Here is a 22310-nt window from a genome sequence, read left to right as displayed (position 1 = left end):
AAAACCAGTTTATCACCAGCAATAACTCACATAAATTCCTGTAAAACCAATTATAATTATATTGCACTGTCTTGCGAGTGGTGTATTTTTCTTGGAATGCACAACGGTGTAATTCTACATGAACGATAAGCTCTGTTTTGTAATGTGTCATCCACTGTGCACGTCTGTGTGCATGTGTATAAAGAGGGTTTAGGAGAAATTCCCTGTTTATAGCGGTGCTCATTTGCAGGGGCAGCGTGTGTTTGCGCGAGGGAGAGCAAAGAGAGCAAAAGCGTATGGAGAGAAAGACAAAGCGAGAGACTGCAGTTCAGTCAAAGAGGCCGGGAGAGAGAAAATATGTGCAGAAGTAATCCTGGGCGCTGTGCTTCATGTGGTTAAATGTATTGTTCCATTTCCCTGCACTAGGCCTCAGTGTCTCGCCGAGCATTAGAGCACTTAAACTGACGACCACATGAAAGGCCTGTTTGTGAGGAGCCACTTCTCTCCCAAACCCATTGGATGCTTATTGGATGCAGCTCTTGCATGTTAGCACCAGTTGCCCATCACGTATCCAAATTGAGGCCCTGCGCACTGGAGCCTTTGGTCACTGATTACTTGCTGTGAAGTGTGGTGTCCATGGTGTGATGAAGGCCCTCTTGGTTTTATTTAGTGGGTTGTGCTGCTGGTGCTTTGGCTCGCAGATGCAGCTGTTGCATAACCATTGTGAGGCTAGCTGACGTGTCACTTAAGGAAGCTTAGTTTCCAGTATCTCCAGTGTGTCTCCAACAGTGGTATTACAGCTTGGTGGGATGTGAAGAGTAGCAGACATTGAGGCTCCACTAATGAACAAGTGTGTGAACTCAAACTGACTTCGGTCATTATTTTTGGCCACTTTTTGTGTTATTGAACGGGACAAAAGAGGCAATTAGCAGTCCACAGAATCTGTTGCTAACTCGAAAAAAAGTGATTCTTAAAAAGGTCTGATTGGCTGCTGCTCTTTTCCCTTTCACTCCCTATTTTAAAACCCATCAACTTTAAAAGCGCGCACATGCATGCGGTGTAGCCATAGACATATGCACGGACGCATACACGCGCAAGCACACACACGCACATGTACAGCACTGGCTGAGAACACACCACAATGTAAGAACCACACCGCTCTTTCATAGTTCCCGGTCATCCATCACTGGCTTCAACAGCTCTGTCACATCTGGATAACAACCCTGATGCATCTGTGCAAACAAAGACATCCCTCAGCACTTGGAAAACATAATCACAACCAATCAGACGTGGACAAATTCCCAGGATGACCACAGCAGTAGCGCAACAGCGACCACACAAAGAAACATCTCTTCAGGTAGACAAACACCAGATTCTCCAAAGTGTTTTATTTGTCACCCGTCAAAAAGTGTTGGAAGCAGTCATTGATTTTGATTAGGGGCAGGTTGTTTGAGTCGGGTTGATGACGGGGTGATTGACTCTGGCAGTCAGCGGGAGGGTAGATGAATCCTGCTTTTAAAAACACTGGCTCGGTGGCTTCAGCTGGAAGCACGAGCGTGGTTTGAGGTGTTAATAAAATGCTGGTAGTTCCCTTGTTTGATTGTCTACCAGCGAACTATCATCCAAGAATGGTCATGCTTTTTCTATCACCACGTATCAAGGCCAGCTCAGAGAGCATGGAAGCGTTCTTTTGACTTTAACTGTTACTGAGAAGGCTTCTCTTCATGTGACCGCTTTAACTATAAGTAACTATACATTCAGCCACAGCTCTTATGCTATGCAATCTCCACTTTCAGTTGACACAGCCAAACCCCTGACCAGGATCCTTGTGTGTAAATCCAATGTACAACACAATCAGTAGCCAACCATTGAATGAACCAGTCACCACACATTTAGTCATGCCTTGGATTTGTTCAAATGACTCCTCTTCATGAGTAATTATTTGTCATGGAAGGATTTTAATGTGCCATTAATCATTGCTGTCTGCATTTCTTCTTCTTTTAAGTTGGAAAAACAGATTTTATTGTGTAGTATTGATGTTTATCTTGCTGGATGGCAACAGATCACGTAATGACTTTGTTTATGAATCACAGCCATGATGTAGAGAATCTGTGAGTTTGAGACGCTGGGGCTAAATTCCATTCCAGTTTGAAAGGCAGGTGGAAATATGCCTTAGTGGTTTATACGATGTCCAGAGATAAATATCTTTCGCACTCCCATTGGCACGATGTTGGCAGCAAGCGAGGTAGCCACGGACAAAGCGCCTCTGTGCAGGTAGTCGTGGTCTTCGATGCTGCCGGCCACAGTGACTGGCGGAATGTGAACCTTCTGTGTGAGACATGACCGCCTCTGAGCCAGTGAAGCCTGCAGCTCTAGCTTGTGGCTGTTGCTGGTGAGAAGCTGAGGACAGCTGTGGAGATAAGCAGACAACACGCCGCTCTGCTTCGAGCGAGGCTGTTATTTGGCTGGATCTTTACACGGCCCACCAGAGTGCGCCAAGCCCACGAAGAATCCCTGTCGGGAGATTACAGTATGGCTAATCAAAACACGTTCTCCTCCACACAGTAATCCCACAATCAAACACACAGCGCTCCGCTCGGGTGGTCCACCGCATTCAAATGTACTGATGAAGAGATAGCGATGCAGCAATGTCAAGCTCGCACAGACATTCTGCGTACCCAGTCAGTAAGTCAAGTTACCAAGACACTGGTGTGAACACATATTGTACACATTGCTCGCAATAAAACTGTCGCAATAATTCATTATGATACACTTATCTCCCGTGCTTTGGTGATCCATTTAATTTACACTCATCATTACTCTTTGCTTTCCAGCACTGTGTTTTTAAGAAAAACCAACTGTGTTTAGTTAACCACTCAATTCCCAAAATTAATGCCTGTTTTTAATCCACGCTCATGATGTGACTTGCCCAGATAGATAGCAAAGTGCGCTAAAAGCTCATGAACACGCTGTATACTTCAGTTCTAATGCATAATAAAGTGCAATGATTTAAAATGCAAACAGGGCAGTTTTTCCTCACATACGCTTTTATCCATTTAGTCTACATTCAAGTCTATTTTATGCCCCTGAGCTATGGTTTTTCGCTTTGAAAGGTCAGTTGTAATGTAGTGCAAAGGTTGTGGTAAAGATAATGGTGCATGTTATGTCATCTCAGCTGCTCTGGCCCACAACTGCTAAAACAGAAAGTCCAAGAAAAGAACCAACCAGTTCCCTAAGGCCACTTCAGTGATGTCACAGCCCATGCGTGCCACTGTCCAACAGTGAATCACTGTTAATTGGCCTTAAAATACCAAGCCACACAGACATGGATGGGGTATACATGGGTCCCACTCCCTCTTTGGAGTGGTCAGAGTTGTGTTTGGACAGCCTGACCTGAGTGGCCATCAGTGCACCAGTCAGAAGATAAATACAAAGTCAGACCCTGAGGGGTCTGTACGCTGTCTTCGTACAGTTGATTATCCTGCCGCGCCGGGACATTTGAATGTATTATATTTCAGCCAAACTGAAGGGTTATCAAAACTGAAATTGCTTGTTTTACTAATGGGGTAACAAGGGAGCTAGTTAGCAATTTCTTTGGCTTGCCTTCGAGTTTTTATGGAGAAAACCTTTCAGGCAGTAAAAAAAGAGTTATTGAAAAAGAAACCACTCTTTGCTCTGTTTATACAAATGCCAGCAGCTGTGAATCAGTAAGAGATGCACTTGGTACATCAGTGAGAGATCCGGATGATCTCACAGTTACTACAGTGAGGGTGCTCAAGAATGTCCTCCAGTACCCTCTTTGTATACTGGAACTTTGTACAGCACCTGGATGCTCTCCAGGGGTTTCACTGCAGTGAGCATGCATAGCGCCACAACCAGCATGTCATTATACAATACTGCGGTGAAGCCAATGCATACTTTTCATTTGTCTCTGGTGTTAAACCCGTTCATTTTGGATTTTGTCATACACTTCCTTGCTGAGTTGTAGAAACCAGAAAACCCCGAAATTGTACTGTTTACATGTAACCCTTCAATATTGCAGACCTCGTGGCCATGAAGGATGACAAATGCCTCCTGGCATTTGCTTCACTTTGTTTTGGGGGCAGCGTCTCTGCTACTACTATGTGTTTATTTAGGACTGTTTTCTTCATGGGAGGCTACTTTATTGTGTGGTGGGATGCTTCTGGGGAGTGGACAAACTGTACAGCTGTTAGGGTTTAGTGTGATGGTGGCTGTTAAAAACCAGTGGGGTCACCTTTGCACCCTGCGGCAGATACTTCAAAGAATTGGAAAGACACCACAAACTTTTCCGGCATTACTTTGCAACTTTGCAACCCAGTCACAGGGCATGCTGTCAGCTGTAGAGGTTTGAAAACCTTCCCGTCTTTATTTATATGAATCTCAGGTGGCATTGCAGCAAATCAAAGTCAACCTGTTATGTGGATGTTGGCCCTTTGCCTTATAGCTTGGAAGAAATGTTAAAGATGCGTATGTGGTTGTGGTTTCACCTCAGGTTCGCTGTGAGTGCGTTGAGGCCCAGCTGTTAGCTGATGCTTTGCCTTCACTGAGGATACCACTGTGCTTTTGATGGGAAGCTCACGGAAACACAAAGTCATCATGTTGGGATTTCGCTGAGGCTTCCGAGAGGTCATGTAAAACGACTATGGTATCACGCTACTTCGTGCAGAGTTGGGCGCTTAAGCCCACAGTATAATGACATAATGACCCTTTCTTGTCCTCAAGGTTCACAAAAAATAGTTCACATGAGGTGTGCAAGATAACTGTGGCACATCTTATATAGATGAACATATATAGGATTAAAAGAAATTCCAAAATCTGAAGTGAGGAACCCTGAACCATGGTTCATGTTTCTTTTCAAATGCTCTGAGAAAACTGAAGGATTTGGACGAGCCATTGCAAAAATTCCGGACAGCACACTTTTGCACTCTGCATGTGCTAATTAGACCACAAACAAATTTACAAAACTCTAATGGGGCCGACACACATACCACATAGCCTTGTTTAGATGCCCTAAATAAATTTTAGTTTAGTTTAGTCTCTGTGTTTTTGTTATTTATTTATGTGGTAAGATTTTTTTTGTTTTACTTTTCACGGAAACCCTCCTCTGGAGTTTTAATGGAAAACTTAACCTCAGCTGGCCCTGATTATAAGTGTTTAGCCGTAATTAGATATAGGCCACAATTAATGCAATAATAACATTTTTTAAAAATGCCCTTAATGTGGACTTAAACCCATCTGTCCTTGCGGTGGTCCATATTGTGCTCATAACAACTTACTCATCTTCATTGCATGATTGCTCATCCCAGGACGGAAGCTTTTGATCAGATCTCGTTTGATTTAAGCAAATGAGCAAAGAATGAACCTTTGCACTGATTAACTCCACTGGCGTTGCATGCCATCTCAGCTGGCTTATGTCTGAAAATAATTTTCCGACTCAAAATCCAATCTCTTTTTCCATGTCAGTTATTTTCTTAATATTGCAGCTGTTGTTAGGTTTAAGAAAAGGTTAGTTCTCTCTGACAACGCTAATGGTTTGGAAACAATAAAATCTCAGACCCGGGCCCCTTTAGTGTCACTACGCAACAGAATCCCAAAACACCAAAACAAGGGGCAACCCTGGTAGAAGTGGGCCCCATTCCACACTTCTCCAAGTGCTTATCACCAGAATCTGCTGGAATCTGTTGTGTGCCCACATTCCTGGCTCGGAGAAGGACAAGAGAGCAAAATAAAGTGACAGAGAGAAGGAGAGACGCCAGTCTAAGTTCCTATAGCTTGCCCCTCCCAGAGTTAAAGATCGATTCCTGGAGAAATGCCTCCATGGCTGTATCGCGTGACTGCAACTGCTCCCCTCCATCAAACACATGGGACTCATTTAGCCTTGTGGGCCACAGTGATGGTGCCACAAACGCCAGCCCCCCTCAGGAAGGGAAGAGAAGGGAGGGAAAAAAAGGCGAATATGTGAGTGGGGGGCCATCATACAATGCCAGTGTCCCACAGGACCCAGTGCATGGCTCATAATGGATCATCATTTGCCCTGTAGTGAATGACAACCAAATGGATTTTACTGCCTTTTTTTTTTTTACAAGTACCACAGGAAAGAGCCTCATAATTCATAGTGATCTAGGCAGTGATCTGTCATTTTGATCCATGCTGAGTTAAACTCTTGAGTCATCCTACTAAAGGCTTTAACATGTTACTGACTCAGATGAGTATGAGAAGCAGAAGTAAATGGGGAAAAAGAAAGAGGGCGGCTGAAGGTGTGATAGGAGGACAGTGTGGTGATTGTGCTGCCTGACTATACCACCGATAGCTGTTCAAACAGGCCAGAGCTGAAATGTCCCCAGCCCTCTGCAGAGAAAAGTCTGTTGACAGCTTGTGTAAACACTGGCATTTTTCCCCCCTCTAATCGCATGTTCACTTAAAAAGAGCACCCAATGAATTCCATGGGGATTCAGTAATGCTCTGTTGCAGTATGTTTATTCTTCCATCTGTTTTACCATGATATCACTGTGTCTTCTGTTTATGGGGTTGTTCATTGGCAGATCTTTGGCTCATTAACAGCAAAGGTTATTTGAAACTCATCTAAATTGATCAGCTGATGCCAAAAAAGTAGGGAAACACATTTTAAGCAATAAATGCTATTCAGTATTCATTGATGATTACTTCACTGTTCTTTAAAGATCGACCCAACTTCCAGCCTCCACTTTATTCTCAATGACATAGTTTTGATAGAGTTGTGATATGTTAGCTTTGCGTGCGGTGGTTTGAACTGTGCCTCATTTTACTTTGTTATTCAGAACTTTTCATTTGCTATAGTGATCTTTAACTATACATATTTGTTTCTACAGTAGCATCTATTACCATCACGGTGTCTGGTAGTTAACATGCTCTGTTTTTAATAGGTTTGCTGGTCAATATCTAGGCCAAAATCTCAAGACAGAAAACAAGTCACATATACACTTTATAATTTATTAATCGTTGCATTGTGAGAGAAAAGGAGGGAGAGAACATAGAATCTCTGCATATTCAGTTTGACTTTTTGTTTTGAGTTGACAGGCCTGATTGCACAGACAGTGAAGAATAGAGCTAAAAAACTCCCAAATCTGTTGCTCAAAAGCCTGATTAATGAACAGTTAAATATTTCCTACTGAAGAAACATCTATTGATTCATCCCTTTTTTGTGGATGGATCAATAGATCTCAGTCAGTGGATGGTAAAACATAAGGTATACCCTAGACGTTAACAATCTTGCACACTGGACTGTGGGCAGAAATTTTTTACTACATTTTACTACAGGGAATAGTGTACACCATTAGTAGAAAATGCACTGGCTGGTTTGAAATATATTTATCTGATAGATTCCCATTTTTTTGTATAAAAAAGTCTTCTTCACAAATGAAATCTAGTCATGGAGTTCCACAAGGTTTTGTGCTGGGTCCAATAGTTTTCATTTAATACATAAAACCTTTAGCAGATATAAAAAAAATACTACAAAGTTTGTGTCGTTCAAATGATAGTCATCTTTGTTAATGAAGCCAAACGGCACAAATCAATTATTTAAACTGCAGACATGTCTTAATCACACAGGAAGTGATTTGCAGTGATGGGGTGAGCCCCAGATAGTAGATACTTAATGATATTCTCTGACTGCGAGTCCCAACAAAAAATTAACCACTGGCAATGCAAACTGAGTGAGTCCTGAATTAAAACTTTCTCAATTTGAAGGGAAGGAGTTGAACCCACTACCTGTGAGAGCAAATAATATCATTGATTAACACATGACAGTTGATTGACTTATACATTAGAGGGTTATATAACCAGGGAACCACAGAATTGCTTCCTGTGTACATGTCCCTTTAAAAAACATAAAAACCTGTGTTGTTTTAAAGTTATAAATCCAGACAAATTAACAAAGTTTTATACTACTGTGAGGAATCTTGGAGTCATTTTTGTATAGGATATGACACATTAATCAAATATCTAGGTCTGCCTCCTTTCGTCTACACAGTTTTGCTAAAATTTGGAAAATCCTGCTGTAATACTACTCTTTCTAGGCAGGACTATTGTAATTCCTTATCATCAGGATATTTTAAAGATCCAAAGTACCCCAGTGAGAGCACTACTAGAAGGAAAGATTATACATCTCACATACTGTATTAGCTTCTCTTCACTGACTTACTGTTAAATCCTTTTTGTTACATATAAAGTCCTGAATGATCCTACCTTAAAGACCTCATAGTATTATACTATCCCAATAGACCACTTCAATTTCAGGCTGCTGGCTTACTAATGTTTCCTAGACTTTCCAAGAGTAGAATGGGAGGCAGTTTTCAACTGTTCGCCCTGTGTCCCATGGAACCAGCTTCCAGTTTGCATTTGGGAAAGACACAAGTCAAGTCAAGTGGCTTTATTGTCATTCCAACCACGTGCAGTGGTACAGTACACAGTGAAATGAGATAACGTTCCTCCAAACCATGGTGCCACATATGACATATAACAGACAATAAGCACCGGAGTACTTAAGGTGCAATGTGCAAAAATTGCAAACAAAACAAAACAAAGACAGTGCAACACCATACAGAACAGAATGATACAGACACAAGACAGTGCAGACACAACAGTGCAATAGAAATGTGCAAAAGTCTGAGAAGTATGCAAAAAGCAACTTGATGTATGAAGGTGTGCGTGCTCAGGATGCTCTCTATAGTCCCTCTGTAGAAGGTGGTGAGAATGGATGGTGGGAGATGGGCTTTTCTCAGCTTCTGTGGGAAATAGAGATGCTGTTGGGCCTTCTTAGTTATGGAGCTGGTATTGAGGGGCCAGGGGAGGTTCTCCCCCAGGTGGACACCAAGGAATTTGGTGCTCTTGACAACTCTTCACCAGTCCATTAGCTGTTGCACCTCCTCTCTGTATTCTGACTTGTTCTTGCTGATGAGACCCACCACAGTCGTGTCATTGGCGAACTTGATGATGTGGTTCGAATTGTGCATTGCTGCACAGTTGTGAGCAGAGTTAACTGTACTTTTAAATTAGGTTTAAGACTTTGATTTTTGATAAAAACCTATGGGTTAGAAACTTAAAGGTTTAGTCTGCTAAGGGACTTCCCTCAGCTTTCAGGTTCTACCCTCACCCCTGAACAAGTCATGACAGATGGCTGGCCCTCCTTGATCATGGTTCCACCACATGTCTCTTCCTGTTAAAAGGGAGTTCCTCCTTCCTACACTTGCCAAGTATTTGCTCATAGGGGATTGTCTGATTGTTGGGTTTTCTCTATAATAATATTATAGGGTCTTTATCTTACAATATAAAGCATCCTTGAGACAACTGTTTTTGTAAATTAGTAGTTTATAAATTCAATTTTGATTAAACTTCATGTCCCAAGACTCTAGATGTGTATAACCATAGTATGCTGCAAATTCAGTTATTGAAGTTGGAAGAAAATAAGCTTGAAACTCAAAAATATGTTCTAAGCTATTATGCAACCTGTCTAGACAGATAATTTAAGGATATGCAAGACTGACAGAGCTATCAGACATGTGAAATTAACGACTGAAGAATGGCTAGTTAAAGCAAGCTGTGACTAGCTTGTGACTACATGTTACTGTCTTTTCACTTTTGCTGGTAAATTACAAATACAATCACAAACTGTCCTTAATTGTAGTGAGGTAAGAGCAAACACTTTGATCCTCAACACTATAAACCCAAACTATCCAGAGCTAGATATCACTAGGGTGAACAAAGAAACCATATTTAAAACACACAGAACTACATTAATAATGACAAAAAGACTCCACAATGACAACAGTTTCTTTGAGGAAAATTATTCTGACTGATTGTAGTTCCTTAAGCTAACCAACTCTCAAGCTTCTGAACAAAATAATTCTTTTTTTGTTTATTGAGATTATTGAGACATGTCATGATACAACAAGTAGTCTTGCTTAGCACGGATCTACACATTTAGCCATACTACTTTTTCTCATTCATCTTTGTCTTTTCCAGGTATTGTTCGCCAGGTGAAGCCTCTGATTGGTCCAGCGATGACAGTACTCAAGCTATCTATGCGCAACCTGACAATTCAGGGCGACTCTGGCCATAACATCGTCAACGTCCATGTGTTTGTCTCAGAGTTTTGGTTCTGAAAATGTCAAGATTTTACCAACAATCACAATATAAGACATCCATTGTCAACACTGTACACATTGGTTTTGTTATATCAATGGACATATCAGTGTTGAGGTTTTAATGTTATGTGTTGACTATGGAATTGCTTTTGACTGTTGCTGAGATGAAATGCTCCTAGCTGCTTCTGAAAAGAGCAATACACTTTGTTTTGATGACAAGCTCAGCATTATGTGCACAAATATGAAGAAACTTTATATTTTAAAAAGACTTTTTTAATTGAACGTGCATGCATTTGGAGAGGCCCTTAAAGGATATGGGGATTACATTCAGCCATACTCTTTTCATGATGTTTAAGCCTCTGTTTTTAAAACACCTACCTTTCCTTTCCTACTGTGCACAAACTTTTTTAAAGGAATAAACATTATTTTTTTTGTTACAGTATTTGTTATATCTGTTGTTTTTTCCTGATAACATTTGAAGACCAAAATTGTTTGTTATTTTAACAGCTTTGGTTCAGTCCTTTTTCCTATCCTTCATCATGTTTGGCATTGACATACCCAACACAGTTTTAATGTAAAACAAGGTATGCAATGCAAAGTAATTTCAAATTGCTTTACTACCTTAACATAGTATACCAACTGTAGTATAAATATTATTTGGGCTCATGTCATTCTTTTTTAGTATTTAGTATTTATTTATTTATTGTCATTGTCAAGAACAATGAAATTGCGTTTGGGGCTTCCATACAACCCAAAAAAAGAGAAGAAAATAATAAATACCCCTTAAAACCCAAGTGTACATATTTAACCCAGTGTGACTCCAATGCAATAAGACAATCCTTAGCAATAATGTTCGTAGAAATTCAGACAAAGACCTGAGAAACATGACAAAATACAACAATGCAACCCATTCAATATTATTGTACTGTGAGATATGATATCAGATATGATAGTTATCTATTTAAGAAAGAGGGGGGGGGGGGGGGCAGGAGGGGGAAGAGAATAAAGATATGATGCACCAATGCAGACCAGTTCATTGCTATTAAGAAGTTGGATATGGTTATTGTCCGTGAGAGGGGGGCAGAGAGTTCAGGAGCCTCACAGCCTGTGGATACAGGCTGTTGGCCAGTCTGGATGTTCTGGCCTGTATAGACCTGTACCTTCTCCCTGAGGGCAGCAGATGGAAAAGGTGGCGCGCAGGGTGATGTTGGTCCCGCAGGATACTGTGCACCCTCCTCAGACAGCGAGTGGGGAAGATATTACTGATCTCTGGCAGACTTGTTCCAATAATTCTGCCAGCTTCTTTCACCACCCGCTGGAGTGCTTGCTGATCGGCCTTGGTGCAGCTGGGGAACCACACTAGAAATCCATACGTCAGAACGCTGCTGATGGCACAGTTGTAGAAGTTCAACATCAGAGATCTGGGAATGTGTGCGCTCCGCAGTCTCCTCAGGTAGTAGAGGCGCTGTTGGGCCTTCCGTACAACTGAGGTGATATGGTTGCCCCAGGACAGGTCCTCGGTCACAGTTACCCCCAAGAATTTAAAACTGCTCACCCTCTCCACCGCCTCACTGCCAATGAAGAGAGGCAGATGGTTGTTATGACCCCTCTTCCGGAAATCTACAATGATCTCCTTGGTCTTTTTGGTGTTTAAGACCAAGTTATTGTCGTGGCACCATGACTCTAGTTGTTGCACCTCTGTCCTATAGTTTGTCTCATCATTGTTGGATTCAAAGGCTCACTACTGGCTGTTTTAATACAAGTAATCCATAAATGTTAAGATCTCAGAAACAGATGTAAAGACTGAAATAAAATATATTATAAGGCAGAATTCACACATGGAGATGAAATTGACAACAGTATAAAGATGTCAGGATTTACAAGCTAAAACTGGAATTAAACAAAACAAAAAAATTCAAACCTTGTATCCTGATGGCTCAGAATAGTGAAGAAATATTTTAAATGTAAGCATATGTGAAATGTATTTTTATCACATTAGTGATCCTTTATAATTTTGCCTAGAGTGCCATCGTCATTACAAGTACTAAAGTTGATTTTGAGCATTCAGACATATCAGTACTTGTGATCTTTTTGCAGTTTAGAAGTTGGGAAATGTAAGATTTTCCTACATGGCAAAGTAACAATAGGAAACAAGGTGATAGCAACACTTAAAGGCCAGAGTCACTTGAACCCATGTAACTGTATTTTTAATTGTGCCTGACAAATTATGTTTAAACCAGATATTCCCTCTTCAGACAATACTAAGGATGTTGGGATGGGTGAGAGGCTCATCTCAGACAGAAAAAAGCTGAATATGTGTAAGCGACAGTCCAGCTATCAGACTACAATGTGGCCAGGGCCAGTTAAAGACTTCAAAGAAAACAGAGGATGGGGCACATCAGGATCTAAAGTCTGTGATAGATTTTAAGGCTCTACTGAAGGGGAGGAGGGGGAATCCTCTTCAGAGGAAATAGAGGGCAGCAGGTTAATCTTGTGGTCAACATGAAAAGAAAGAAGAAATGCAGTGTGCCTGTGGATGTGAGTGCATGTGCATGTGCACAACGTTAAGCTATACTCTGAGCAAATGGTTAATGCATGCATTGTAACTGTTTTATTTCTGGATGACATATAAGTGAGTAGCCTGACTTTTTTTTGTATGGCCTTATTTGGAGAAGAGGTGGGAATAGCTGGAAGTAAATGATGAAACAATGTGAACTGCTGTGATGACAGATGATAATAGATGTCCACATGTTCGGCTTTTCTATAGTGCATACCAAAATCCACAAAAAACCACACACACACATTGTAAGGATGTAAACAGCTGGAAACGAACAGCAAAAAGCTGTATAGTCAGACTGTGTGGGAGGACATTACCCAGAAAAGGCCTGGCTTGCTCTGAAGCTCCACTGTAAGAAAGACTGGGGCAGCAGTCCCTAGCAAAGTTACCAAACCACATACATGTGTGGGGACAAATGAGCAAATATCTTCTGCCAAATTCTTCATCCCAAGCCAAGAAGGAGCTGCTTGCAATGGAGACCTACGGTATGACTAAACCAAGTGGGCTTGAGTAGACGTAATGGCAGGAGAGCAGACCGGTGTGTGTCTGCACTGTTTGTTTGTGTACTCTACTGTGGCACAATGGCGGTCAGAGCTCTCAATACAAGTGGTCATGGTGGTGTCTGGCTCAGAGAAGACAGGGTATGGGGCTGATGGCAGTCTAGCCCAGGGGCTGGTGTGGCAGGCTGATCCCAGACAGAGACCAGAGGACCTCTGCAGGCACGTGCTCAGCCGACTCCTGCACTCACCCACTCCCTCTTTTTCCTGGCGTTCTACAACAGCTCTGACCGCAACACATGTTATAGGATATAAGTGAGCTCTTTTAATACATTTGTGGGTATTTATTTTTTTCCTCTATTTTACAAACCACCGTTCCTCTTTGCCATAAACACAAAAATGTTTCTTTTAGGTGGGCACTACCAACTTGCTATGCTTCCCCCCCGTCCCTCAGATGTTCATCTCTTTAGAACATTTTCTATTCACAGAGATAATGAGTTAATAACAACTGTAATGTAATTGTAAATTAACTGTATTTAATTGATGCATATTTTAATCCAAACTTAGCTCAAGTTTTATCTGTAACAGTTTTAAATATGCAAAAGCCAAAAATGAATTACAGTTATCTACCTCTATTGATAAGAACTTATTTCTAAATATGTCACATGAATTTGCCAAGTGGTGTTTCTTGTGAGTCCAATAGATGGCAGACACATACAACACAACACTGCACAGTCAGGGAATCCTACAAAGATCCTTGAGTAAATGTCACCTTGCATTAAAATGTCAGAAACAACCAACTAACGGCATCTTTTTTCTATCTTTCAGCTAAAAGTCAAACAAAAATAGTGTACTTAAACCTATGTCCATCTTTCCTAAATATATACCACGTGAAATTGATTGTGAGTGTTGCATTATACAAACCCACTGTGAGAGTCTTACATGACTAAAAAACAAACAAAGCTATAGGATCATAAATGACTGGTTCCACAGCAAATTACCTACTTTATACTGTTTTTGTGATATACTTACTTCTCTTTAAATCAGTTCAATCTTTTGAGTTTTAATGTGATAGACATTTGACCAATTATAAATGGGGCCCCACCTTGACCCAAAAGAAAAACACAAAGCACAGATGTGTGCCCTTACATAAATTACAGATTGTAAATGTAACCATTTATAACCGCTACTGAACTCAAACTGTTGCCAGATTATACAGTAGATCAATCACATTTGGGACTATAGACCAAGGCTGTACTCATGAAAATTCAGTGTGCACTCTCTCTGTTGTTACAAGCAGCTCAGAACACACTGTGACGTCCGTAGTGCTTAAGTGGATGCATATCGTAGGGAAAGAGGGAAAATCAATCCAACCGCATACAGTCTTGGTGTGATAGTCTTGACCTTAGACTGTATAGACATGGTTTTGTTTGATGTGGCCTTTATTTGTTACGTATTGAGACAACTTTTACTACCGGTTGCAAAATTTAACATTTGAATAAAATGCTCTTTATAAGCACAAAAAGTACATTGTTTATTGTGAACAATATGCTTTTTGTGTAATGACACTCTAACTGTAAGGTTTAAATATCCAATGACAACTTAAAGATTACAACCCCAGTTTAACAGAAGTTGAGAAATGTAAATAAAAACACTGAAAAACATAAAATGTTTAAACTGAGAAACATTTTTGGGGAGAGGAATGTCCCATTTTGTGCCTGATAGAGGATTCTAGCTGCTTAAAATTCCCGGGTCTTCTTTGTTGTATATTTCATGGTATGAGGGACCCATTGTTTTCATCTGGTGAAACCCCATACCACATCAGCGATATAGGCTTTTGAACTGGTCGCAGCAGATGGCCGCCCCTCCCTGAGCCTGCTTCTGCCTCTGCTTCCTGTTAAAAGGGAGTTTTTCCTTCCCACTGTTGCCAAAGTGCTTACTCATAGCGGGTTGTTTGATTATTGGGGTTTACTCAGTTTTCTTTGTATTATTGTAGGGTATTTGCCTTACAATATACATTTTGCATTTTTGCATATTTGTCAAATGACATGTTACAGACCAAGCATCAAACAAATTTTAATATTAGACAAAAATAACCTGAGTAAATACAAAATGCAGTGATGATTAATCAATGATGATTTCACTGATTAAGGGTGAAAAGTAATTCAAACCTACCTGGACCTGTGAAAAAGTAATAGCCCTCTTGTTAGATCATGAATTAACTGGGATTAACCTCATTTTTGGAAAGCTGAGTTCAGTTTCACAAAACACGCTCAGGCCTGATTACCCGCAGACCTGTTGAGTCAAGAAGTTACTTAAATACAACCTGCGGCCAAAGTGAAGCAGGCTAAAGATCTCAAAAACACATCAACACATCATGCCACAATCTAAAGAAAAAACATAGAAACAAAGTCTTTGACCTCTATCAGTCTAAGGCTTTGGGACTCCATTAATTCATGGTGAGAGCCATTATACACAAATGAAGAAAACTTGGAACAGTGGTGAAGCTTCCCAGGAGTGACCAGCCTACCAAAATTGCTCCAAGAGCACATCGACAACTCATCCAGGAGGTCACAAAAGAACCCAGAACAATATTAAAGAGCCACAGGCTTCACACGTCTCAGTTAAGGTTCTGAGGTTCATGATTCAACAGTAAGAAAGAGACTGGGCAAAATGATATCAATAGGAGTGTTCAAGGAGAACAGTACTCTTCTCGGGTGGCTGTAGCTCAGGTGGCAGAGCAGGTCAGCCACTAATCAGAAGGTCGGTGGTTCGATCCCAGGCTGCCTCCTGGCTGCATGCCAAATATCTTGGGCAAGATACTAACCCCATGTTTGCCTACTGGTGGTGGTCAGAGGGCCCGGTGGCGCCAGTGTCCGGCAGCCTCGCTTCTGTCAGTGGGCAGCTGTGGCTACAATGTAGCTTGCCATTGCCAGTGTGTGAATGACTGAATGTAGTGTGAAGCACTTTTGGGGTCCTTAGGGACTAGAAAAGCACTATACAAATGCAGGCCATTTCTCATATTTGCCAAAGCAACAGCTTGATAATCCCCAAGACATCTAGGAAAATATTATGTGGATTGATGAGACAAAAATAGAACTTTTTTGAAGGTTTAAGTCCCGTTATGTCTGGCATAAAACTAACACAGCATTTCAGAAAATACAAACAGTGGTGGTAGTGTGACGGTCTGTACATCACACTACCACTGCTGTTTTGCTGCTTCAGGACCTGGAAGGCTTGCTGTGGTAAATGGCAGAGGTGGGACCAAGTCATTGTTTTGCAAGTCTCAAGTAAGTCTCAAGTCTTTATCCTCAAGTCTCAAGTCAAGTCTTAAGTAATGTCAGGCAAGTCAGAGTCGAGTCTCAAGTCACTGGTGTAAAAGTCCAAGTAAAGTCACAAGTCTGAAATTTTGAATTTCAAGTCCTTTCGAGTCTTTAAAAAAAAAACGAAAAAAAGAATGTTGCAGTTATGCTAAATGTAAATGTTAGACCATGTAATTTTAAAATCTGTGTTTTTCTCAACACATGACAAAATAGTGAACTTAGAAAATATACACAAATTGTGAAATTGCACCTCTTTAAAATGCAGCTCAATTAAACCTAGCTCCAAGAATAATTTTCACCGACAGTTCTGAGATAAGCTGCATGTTATTCTTGGATGCGGTTGTAGGACCAGCTTTAAAATCGCATGACAAAAATATCATACATATTAAAAAAAACTGTATCACCAACGTAGCCTGGACAACATTTGCTAGTTAGATGAAGTCAGCTATCTCATCGTAGCATATTTATATGCATATTTATAATCATACGGTTCTTGGAGTGAGTGCATACACTCATGAAGTTTAGTAACTTCAGGTCACTGCAACAAGCAGGTACAGTTTACCGACGGATGGGTGCAAGACCTTGAAATGCACCGTGTAGAACGAAAGACCATCGTACGTATCATAAGTTTACCAGTCTCACAAATCGTCGTCATAAATACACATTCGTTAACCGTTTATTAATAGGACCTTTGAGCTCAACGGTAATTAATTAGTAGTGGAAATAATTTCTGGTACGCGTTACAGAAATGTAGCAGTGACAATAATACTGTATGCTGTAATCGTACTGGACAATTAGTGATACAAAAAACCTGTTTTATCCTGTGAATAAAAGCATATGTTTTTGTCAATGTACCATAATAACAGAAGCGAAACGCAATATTGTGTCAGGACAATTCACTATTTATGCACAATAAATAAAGGAGCATAGCGCGACAATTTCTGTTCAGCGCCAGACTTGCTTGTAACCTATATCACCAATTATGTTAAGAAAAATGACGCATTAACTACTAAAAAACTCTGACCTTCGTGTAAATGCTTGGAGCAGACTAACCTGTGAGCTGGAGGGTTCTGGGACGTTATATTTGATCTTTGAATGGCTGCAATCCAGGCCATCCGTCGCGTCTTTGTTACTTCGGAAACATGGCTCGAACAATTTCTCTTCAACGACGTAATCCGATAACAACCGATCTCTTTACCCGTCGGCTTCCCGTGGCTGTCATGCGACCGGCTATTGCAGTTAATAATACAACGGCTTCTTGACATTTTTGTGTTTCTTTTTATCGCTGTGTGACTGATTTTAATTGAAAGCCTGCGTGCGCTAGTACCGCTTGCCACGAGTTCCCAGAATCCTTTGCGGTTTTACCCCTGAATGACGTCACATTTTCAATCTCTATATAATATGCATGTTAAATTTTATATTTGGGGTAAAATATCAAGTCTTTTCAAGTAAACCGGTTCAAGTCCAATTCAAGTCCCAGGTCATTGGTGTAAAAGTCCAAGTCAAGTCACAAGTCTTAGAACATTTTTTCAAGTCAAGTCTAAAGTCATAAAATTAATGACTCGAGTCTGACTCGAGTCCAAGTCATGTGACTCGAGTCCACACCTCTGGTAAATGGAACCATGAATTCTGCTGTCTACCAAAACATCCTGAAGGAGAATTTCCAGCCATCTGTTCATGACCTAAAGCTGCACTTGGCTTCAGCTTTAGGTCAATGATCCAAAACACACGAGCAAGTCCACCTCTGAAAGACTTAAGAAAAACTAAATGAAGACTTTGGAGTGGCCTAGTTAAAGTCCTGACCTGAATCTGATTGAGATGCTGTGACATGACCTTAAAAAAAAGATGGGTCATGCTCTGATGTGTTCCCTCCAATGTGGCTAAATTACAACAATTCTGCAAAGAAGAGTGTGACAAAATTCCCCCACAGTGCTGTAAAAGACTCATTGCCAGTGATCACAAATGCTTGATTGCAGTTATTGCTGTTAAGGGTGGCCCAACCAGTTATTAGGTTTAGAAGGCAATCACTCTTTCACACATGGGCATGTAGGTTTTTTCTCCTTAATAATAAACACCTTCATTTAGAAACTGCATTTTGTGTTCACTTGTGTGATTTTTGGCTAATATTTAAATTTGTTTAATGATTTGAAGTATTTAAGTGTGTCAAACATACCAAAAAACAGGAAATCAGGAAGGGGACCAATACTTTTTCAGACCACTGTAAAGTGCCTTGAATGTGAAAAGTGTAACTGTTGTTTTGATTCTATACTATAAATTCTATAGCGCTTATTCAAATTGTTTGTTACTTATTTAAACATTGTATACAAATACAATTGAATTTAATTGAAAATGACAGCGGGTGGCTCCTCTTCTCTTTAGTTTTGTGGGTGTGGCGTTCATGTTTTGAAAGAAAATTTCTAATTTCAATTCACCCGACCATAGAAGAAATTTTCATTTTGCCTCAGGCTGCTGTAAATGTGCTTTGGCCCAGGGCAGACAGCTGTGTTTCTGGATTATGTCCACATATTGCTTTTTCTTTATGCGATAAAGCTTTAACCTGCATTTATGGATAACACACTGAACTGTGATAGAGAAGGATTTTTGGAATTGTTCTTGAGCCCATGGAATGATTTTCAAAGCTCACGGGCATCTAATATTGAGTTTTGGCCTTGTCTCTGGCACACAGAGATTCCGCCAGAGACTGAATCTTTTGATGATATAATTTCTCATTGATCAGATATTATTCTAAAATTGAGAAACTGTTGTAGACAGTTTTGCAGATTGGTGAACCTCTGCCAACCTTTAAGTCTGAGAAACTCTGCCTGTCTAAGATGGTTTTAAGATAAGATAAGATAAGATAACTTTTATTAGTCCCACACGTGGGAAATTTGTAATACCCAATCACTCTAATTAATCTAATGAGTTGCAAAGTGTTCCTGTAGCTGTCTCTTTTTGGTACCACTTACTTTTCAAGCCTTTTATTGGTCCCGTCACAGCTTTTTTGAGATGTGTTGATGCCATCAAATTAAAAGAAATGTTTATTATGCTTTTCACTAAAAAAAAGAAAATGTTTCAGTTTAAACATTTGAAATGTTATCACATATGTTCTATTTGAATAAAATACTGGTTTATAATATTTGCAAATAACTGTGTTCTGTTAATATTTCTGTTGTTATTTACATTTTACACAGAGGGTTAATAGAAACTTGTGTATTTTCAGAAAATGCACCATAATAGACATGTTATGCCAATTGCTCTGCTGAATACAATGCAAAACAAGGATTTTAAAAGAATTCCAGTCCCATATTAAACTTACATCATTAACTATAGCTGTCTTCACTTTCCAGCGCTCAGCTATGTGCTTGACCTTTGAGGGCTATATCTATATACTAATGAGCATGATCTCAGAGCCTTCAGACCTCAAATGTTTGAGCTTTCATTGTATCTGAAAATGAGCTGTGAGTTTTCAGTGTCTGCTAAGGTCTTGTTTTGTCTGTGACTAAGCACATACACCCAACTGTCACCCCTCAGTGGACACTTCTCACTTTCTCAGATGCCTCTGGGTCTCTAAGCAGTGAGCAGATAGTGAACATAAAACACGAAGGGTTTACTCTGTAAACATATGAAATTATCAGCGGAATTTTGCATTTTCATCTGAGACCAATACGTACTGTATGTTTTGCATTTAGGTGTCATGTATGCAATGGCTGGGAATTCACTTTATACTTCTGACTATGACGCACTTGCCATGATCAGAACCATAGCCATTATTTTATCACTAAAACACTTTTAATACACCAAACTAACACAAGGAATAAATGTGTAAAATTACAGAAAAGATTCTGTTTGCTCATTGTTTAGACTGTCCTGTGATTATAAAACACAACATTTTTGTTAACTGACAGAATGTGTACTTTCTTTTTTTGTTTTGTTACTCTGTAAAATACACGGATTTCTATAGTAATTGGTGAAAAAACATGAACTTTCTGTCATTTAACTGTTCTGCATATCTATTTCTTATTTACTTTAGTGCAGTATAAATGGCCATGGGGGAGGTCTTAATGAGCAGGAAAAACCTTAAAACTTATGAAAATACATTTAAAAGTCCAAACTTTATGCCCATATTTATTAAAGTTGACCAATGGGCCAGATTCGAGTCTTTGGCAGTCCGATTCTGGCCCGCAGGCCTTAGGTTTGACACCCCTGATCTATATGACTTGGGTCACCGCTTATTTACAAAATGTATTAAAACCTCTAGACTTCAAATTGCCATAATCATAATGCTAAAGTGTAAAACAGATTTAAATATAATGAGCCTCCTGCCAAAATCATTCTGAAACAATATTAATCTGAAAAAGAGAAGGGAAGAATATATTAGCTGCTGTCATACAGTTTAAAATCCACAATTGTTTGTGCTGGAGCTGAGCGAGGGAAAAAAATAAGTTTTGATAGAAATACTATTTATGGGTTTATAATAGCAAAGCTCAGTCTTCCAGAGCACATCTGTATGTCATTGTTCCTAAACCACTGTCTCTGTATACACTCAGATTTTAAGAAGAGAGATTTAGAGAATTAATTATCCAATTGTTCAAAGACACCATCGTGGGTAAAAGGACTTAGGGCATCAAAAGGCGTATTTTTAATTTGATGACAGTCAAAATGTGTTTGCCTGCTTTCCTTTTAACATTACTGCATCTCTGCCTACTTAGTGCTCTGCTTTACTTTGTGCATGACTAGGCAAGTGATTTAGAGTTCCAGAAACCACAAGGAAAAAAAGGTCATCTGTGATATTAATGAGTGTCTTTGACTCTGGCACCCTGGCATGGAGCTTTTCTGTGTGGCTTAATGTAGCACACAATTGCCAACAATAATTAATATTGTCGTAATTTTTTTTTTTTTATCACCCTTTGTAAATTCAGAGTGATGAGGAAGTCCATCATAATATGTCTTGTAGTGGTAGAAGGTCACAGAAAGTAGGCTTGGTTAATGGTTACCCATGGACGTCTGGAGAGGAAGTCTGCGAAGGTAACACTGCTCCATCAACACACACTGAAATAAATTGTCTGTTGCCTTCAAAGTCACCCGTGTGAGCACCCAACCCCACAAAGCAGGGCTGAATGCCACTTATTTGACATATGGAGTGCACTGTTGGTAGCCCACTATGGTGATGTCTCTTCCTTGGTTTAAACTCATATCTGGATGAATTAAATAGGTCAAGCTTCATTGATTCCCGCATCTTTGTGTAACATTTTGAAATGCCAGATTGACTGGTAGGACACCACATCCTGTGCATATGATTATGCTATACTTGTATCACGCAGCCTTGACTTACAGATACTGTGCTGAGGATTAAAAGCTGGAGGAGACTCTGGAAGCCATTGAGTCATTGATCTCAGGATTCTCAAGTCCACACTAAGCCCTGAGTTATTCTCTATCCACTCACCCTCCTTCCTTTTTTATCCTTTGTTGTGGTCACTGGGACAATCGGTTACAGCCCAGCGGAATGGAAACCACTCTGTCAGTCCCCTGCTACGGCAAACTATTAAACAGAGGATCCAGTTACTATGTCTGGGAGAAAAGACATCTTTAGGGGGAATTTTGTTTCTTGGGATGCGTCAGTATGATCCCACCCTAAAGAAAACTATTTTATATGTGTTGTCTAAATCAAGCACCCAGTGGAATTCCCCAAATTATGGAAGGCTACAGACAAATGAGCTTTTGATAATTGCTTTGCTTGTCACTTCCAGAGTCTACTTGTTTCAATATTACTACTAAAAACTTGATTTTGTGAATTTTCCTTTTGCACTGGGGA

General features: G+C 40.1%; 2 protein-coding genes across 2 annotated transcripts in view; one reads left to right on the top strand and one right to left on the bottom strand.

Annotated features, from left to right (window-relative positions):
• LOC146704112 (fibulin-1-like) overlaps positions 1 to 10563 on the top strand; it is a 31947-nt gene extending 21384 nt beyond the window's left edge. The window contains exon 17 of the mRNA XM_085461066.1: positions 10000 to 10563. Coding sequence (XP_085317192.1) covers positions 10000 to 10139 — 140 coding nt within the window. The 3' untranslated portion in view covers positions 10140 to 10563. The remainder of the gene's footprint in view (positions 1 to 9999) is intronic.
• Positions 10564 to 13169: 2606 nt separating this feature from the next.
• Positions 13170 to 22310, bottom strand: part of LOC146704111 (uncharacterized) — a 33744-nt gene continuing 24603 nt past the window's right edge. Inside the window, exon 3 of the mRNA XM_085465099.1 lies at positions 13170 to 13461. Within this exon, the coding sequence (XP_085321225.1) occupies positions 13170 to 13461 (292 nt within the window). The remainder of the gene's footprint in view (positions 13462 to 22310) is intronic.

The sequence above is a fragment of the Copadichromis virginalis genome, linkage group LG7 (genome assembly GCF_057382275.1).
Source record: "Copadichromis virginalis isolate Kocher_CV1m ecotype Utaka linkage group LG7, C_Virginalis_male_GT1.1, whole genome shotgun sequence".
NCBI lineage: Eukaryota > Metazoa > Chordata > Actinopteri > Cichliformes > Cichlidae > Copadichromis > Copadichromis virginalis.
This window is presented reverse-complemented; position numbering and strand designations above follow the sequence as displayed.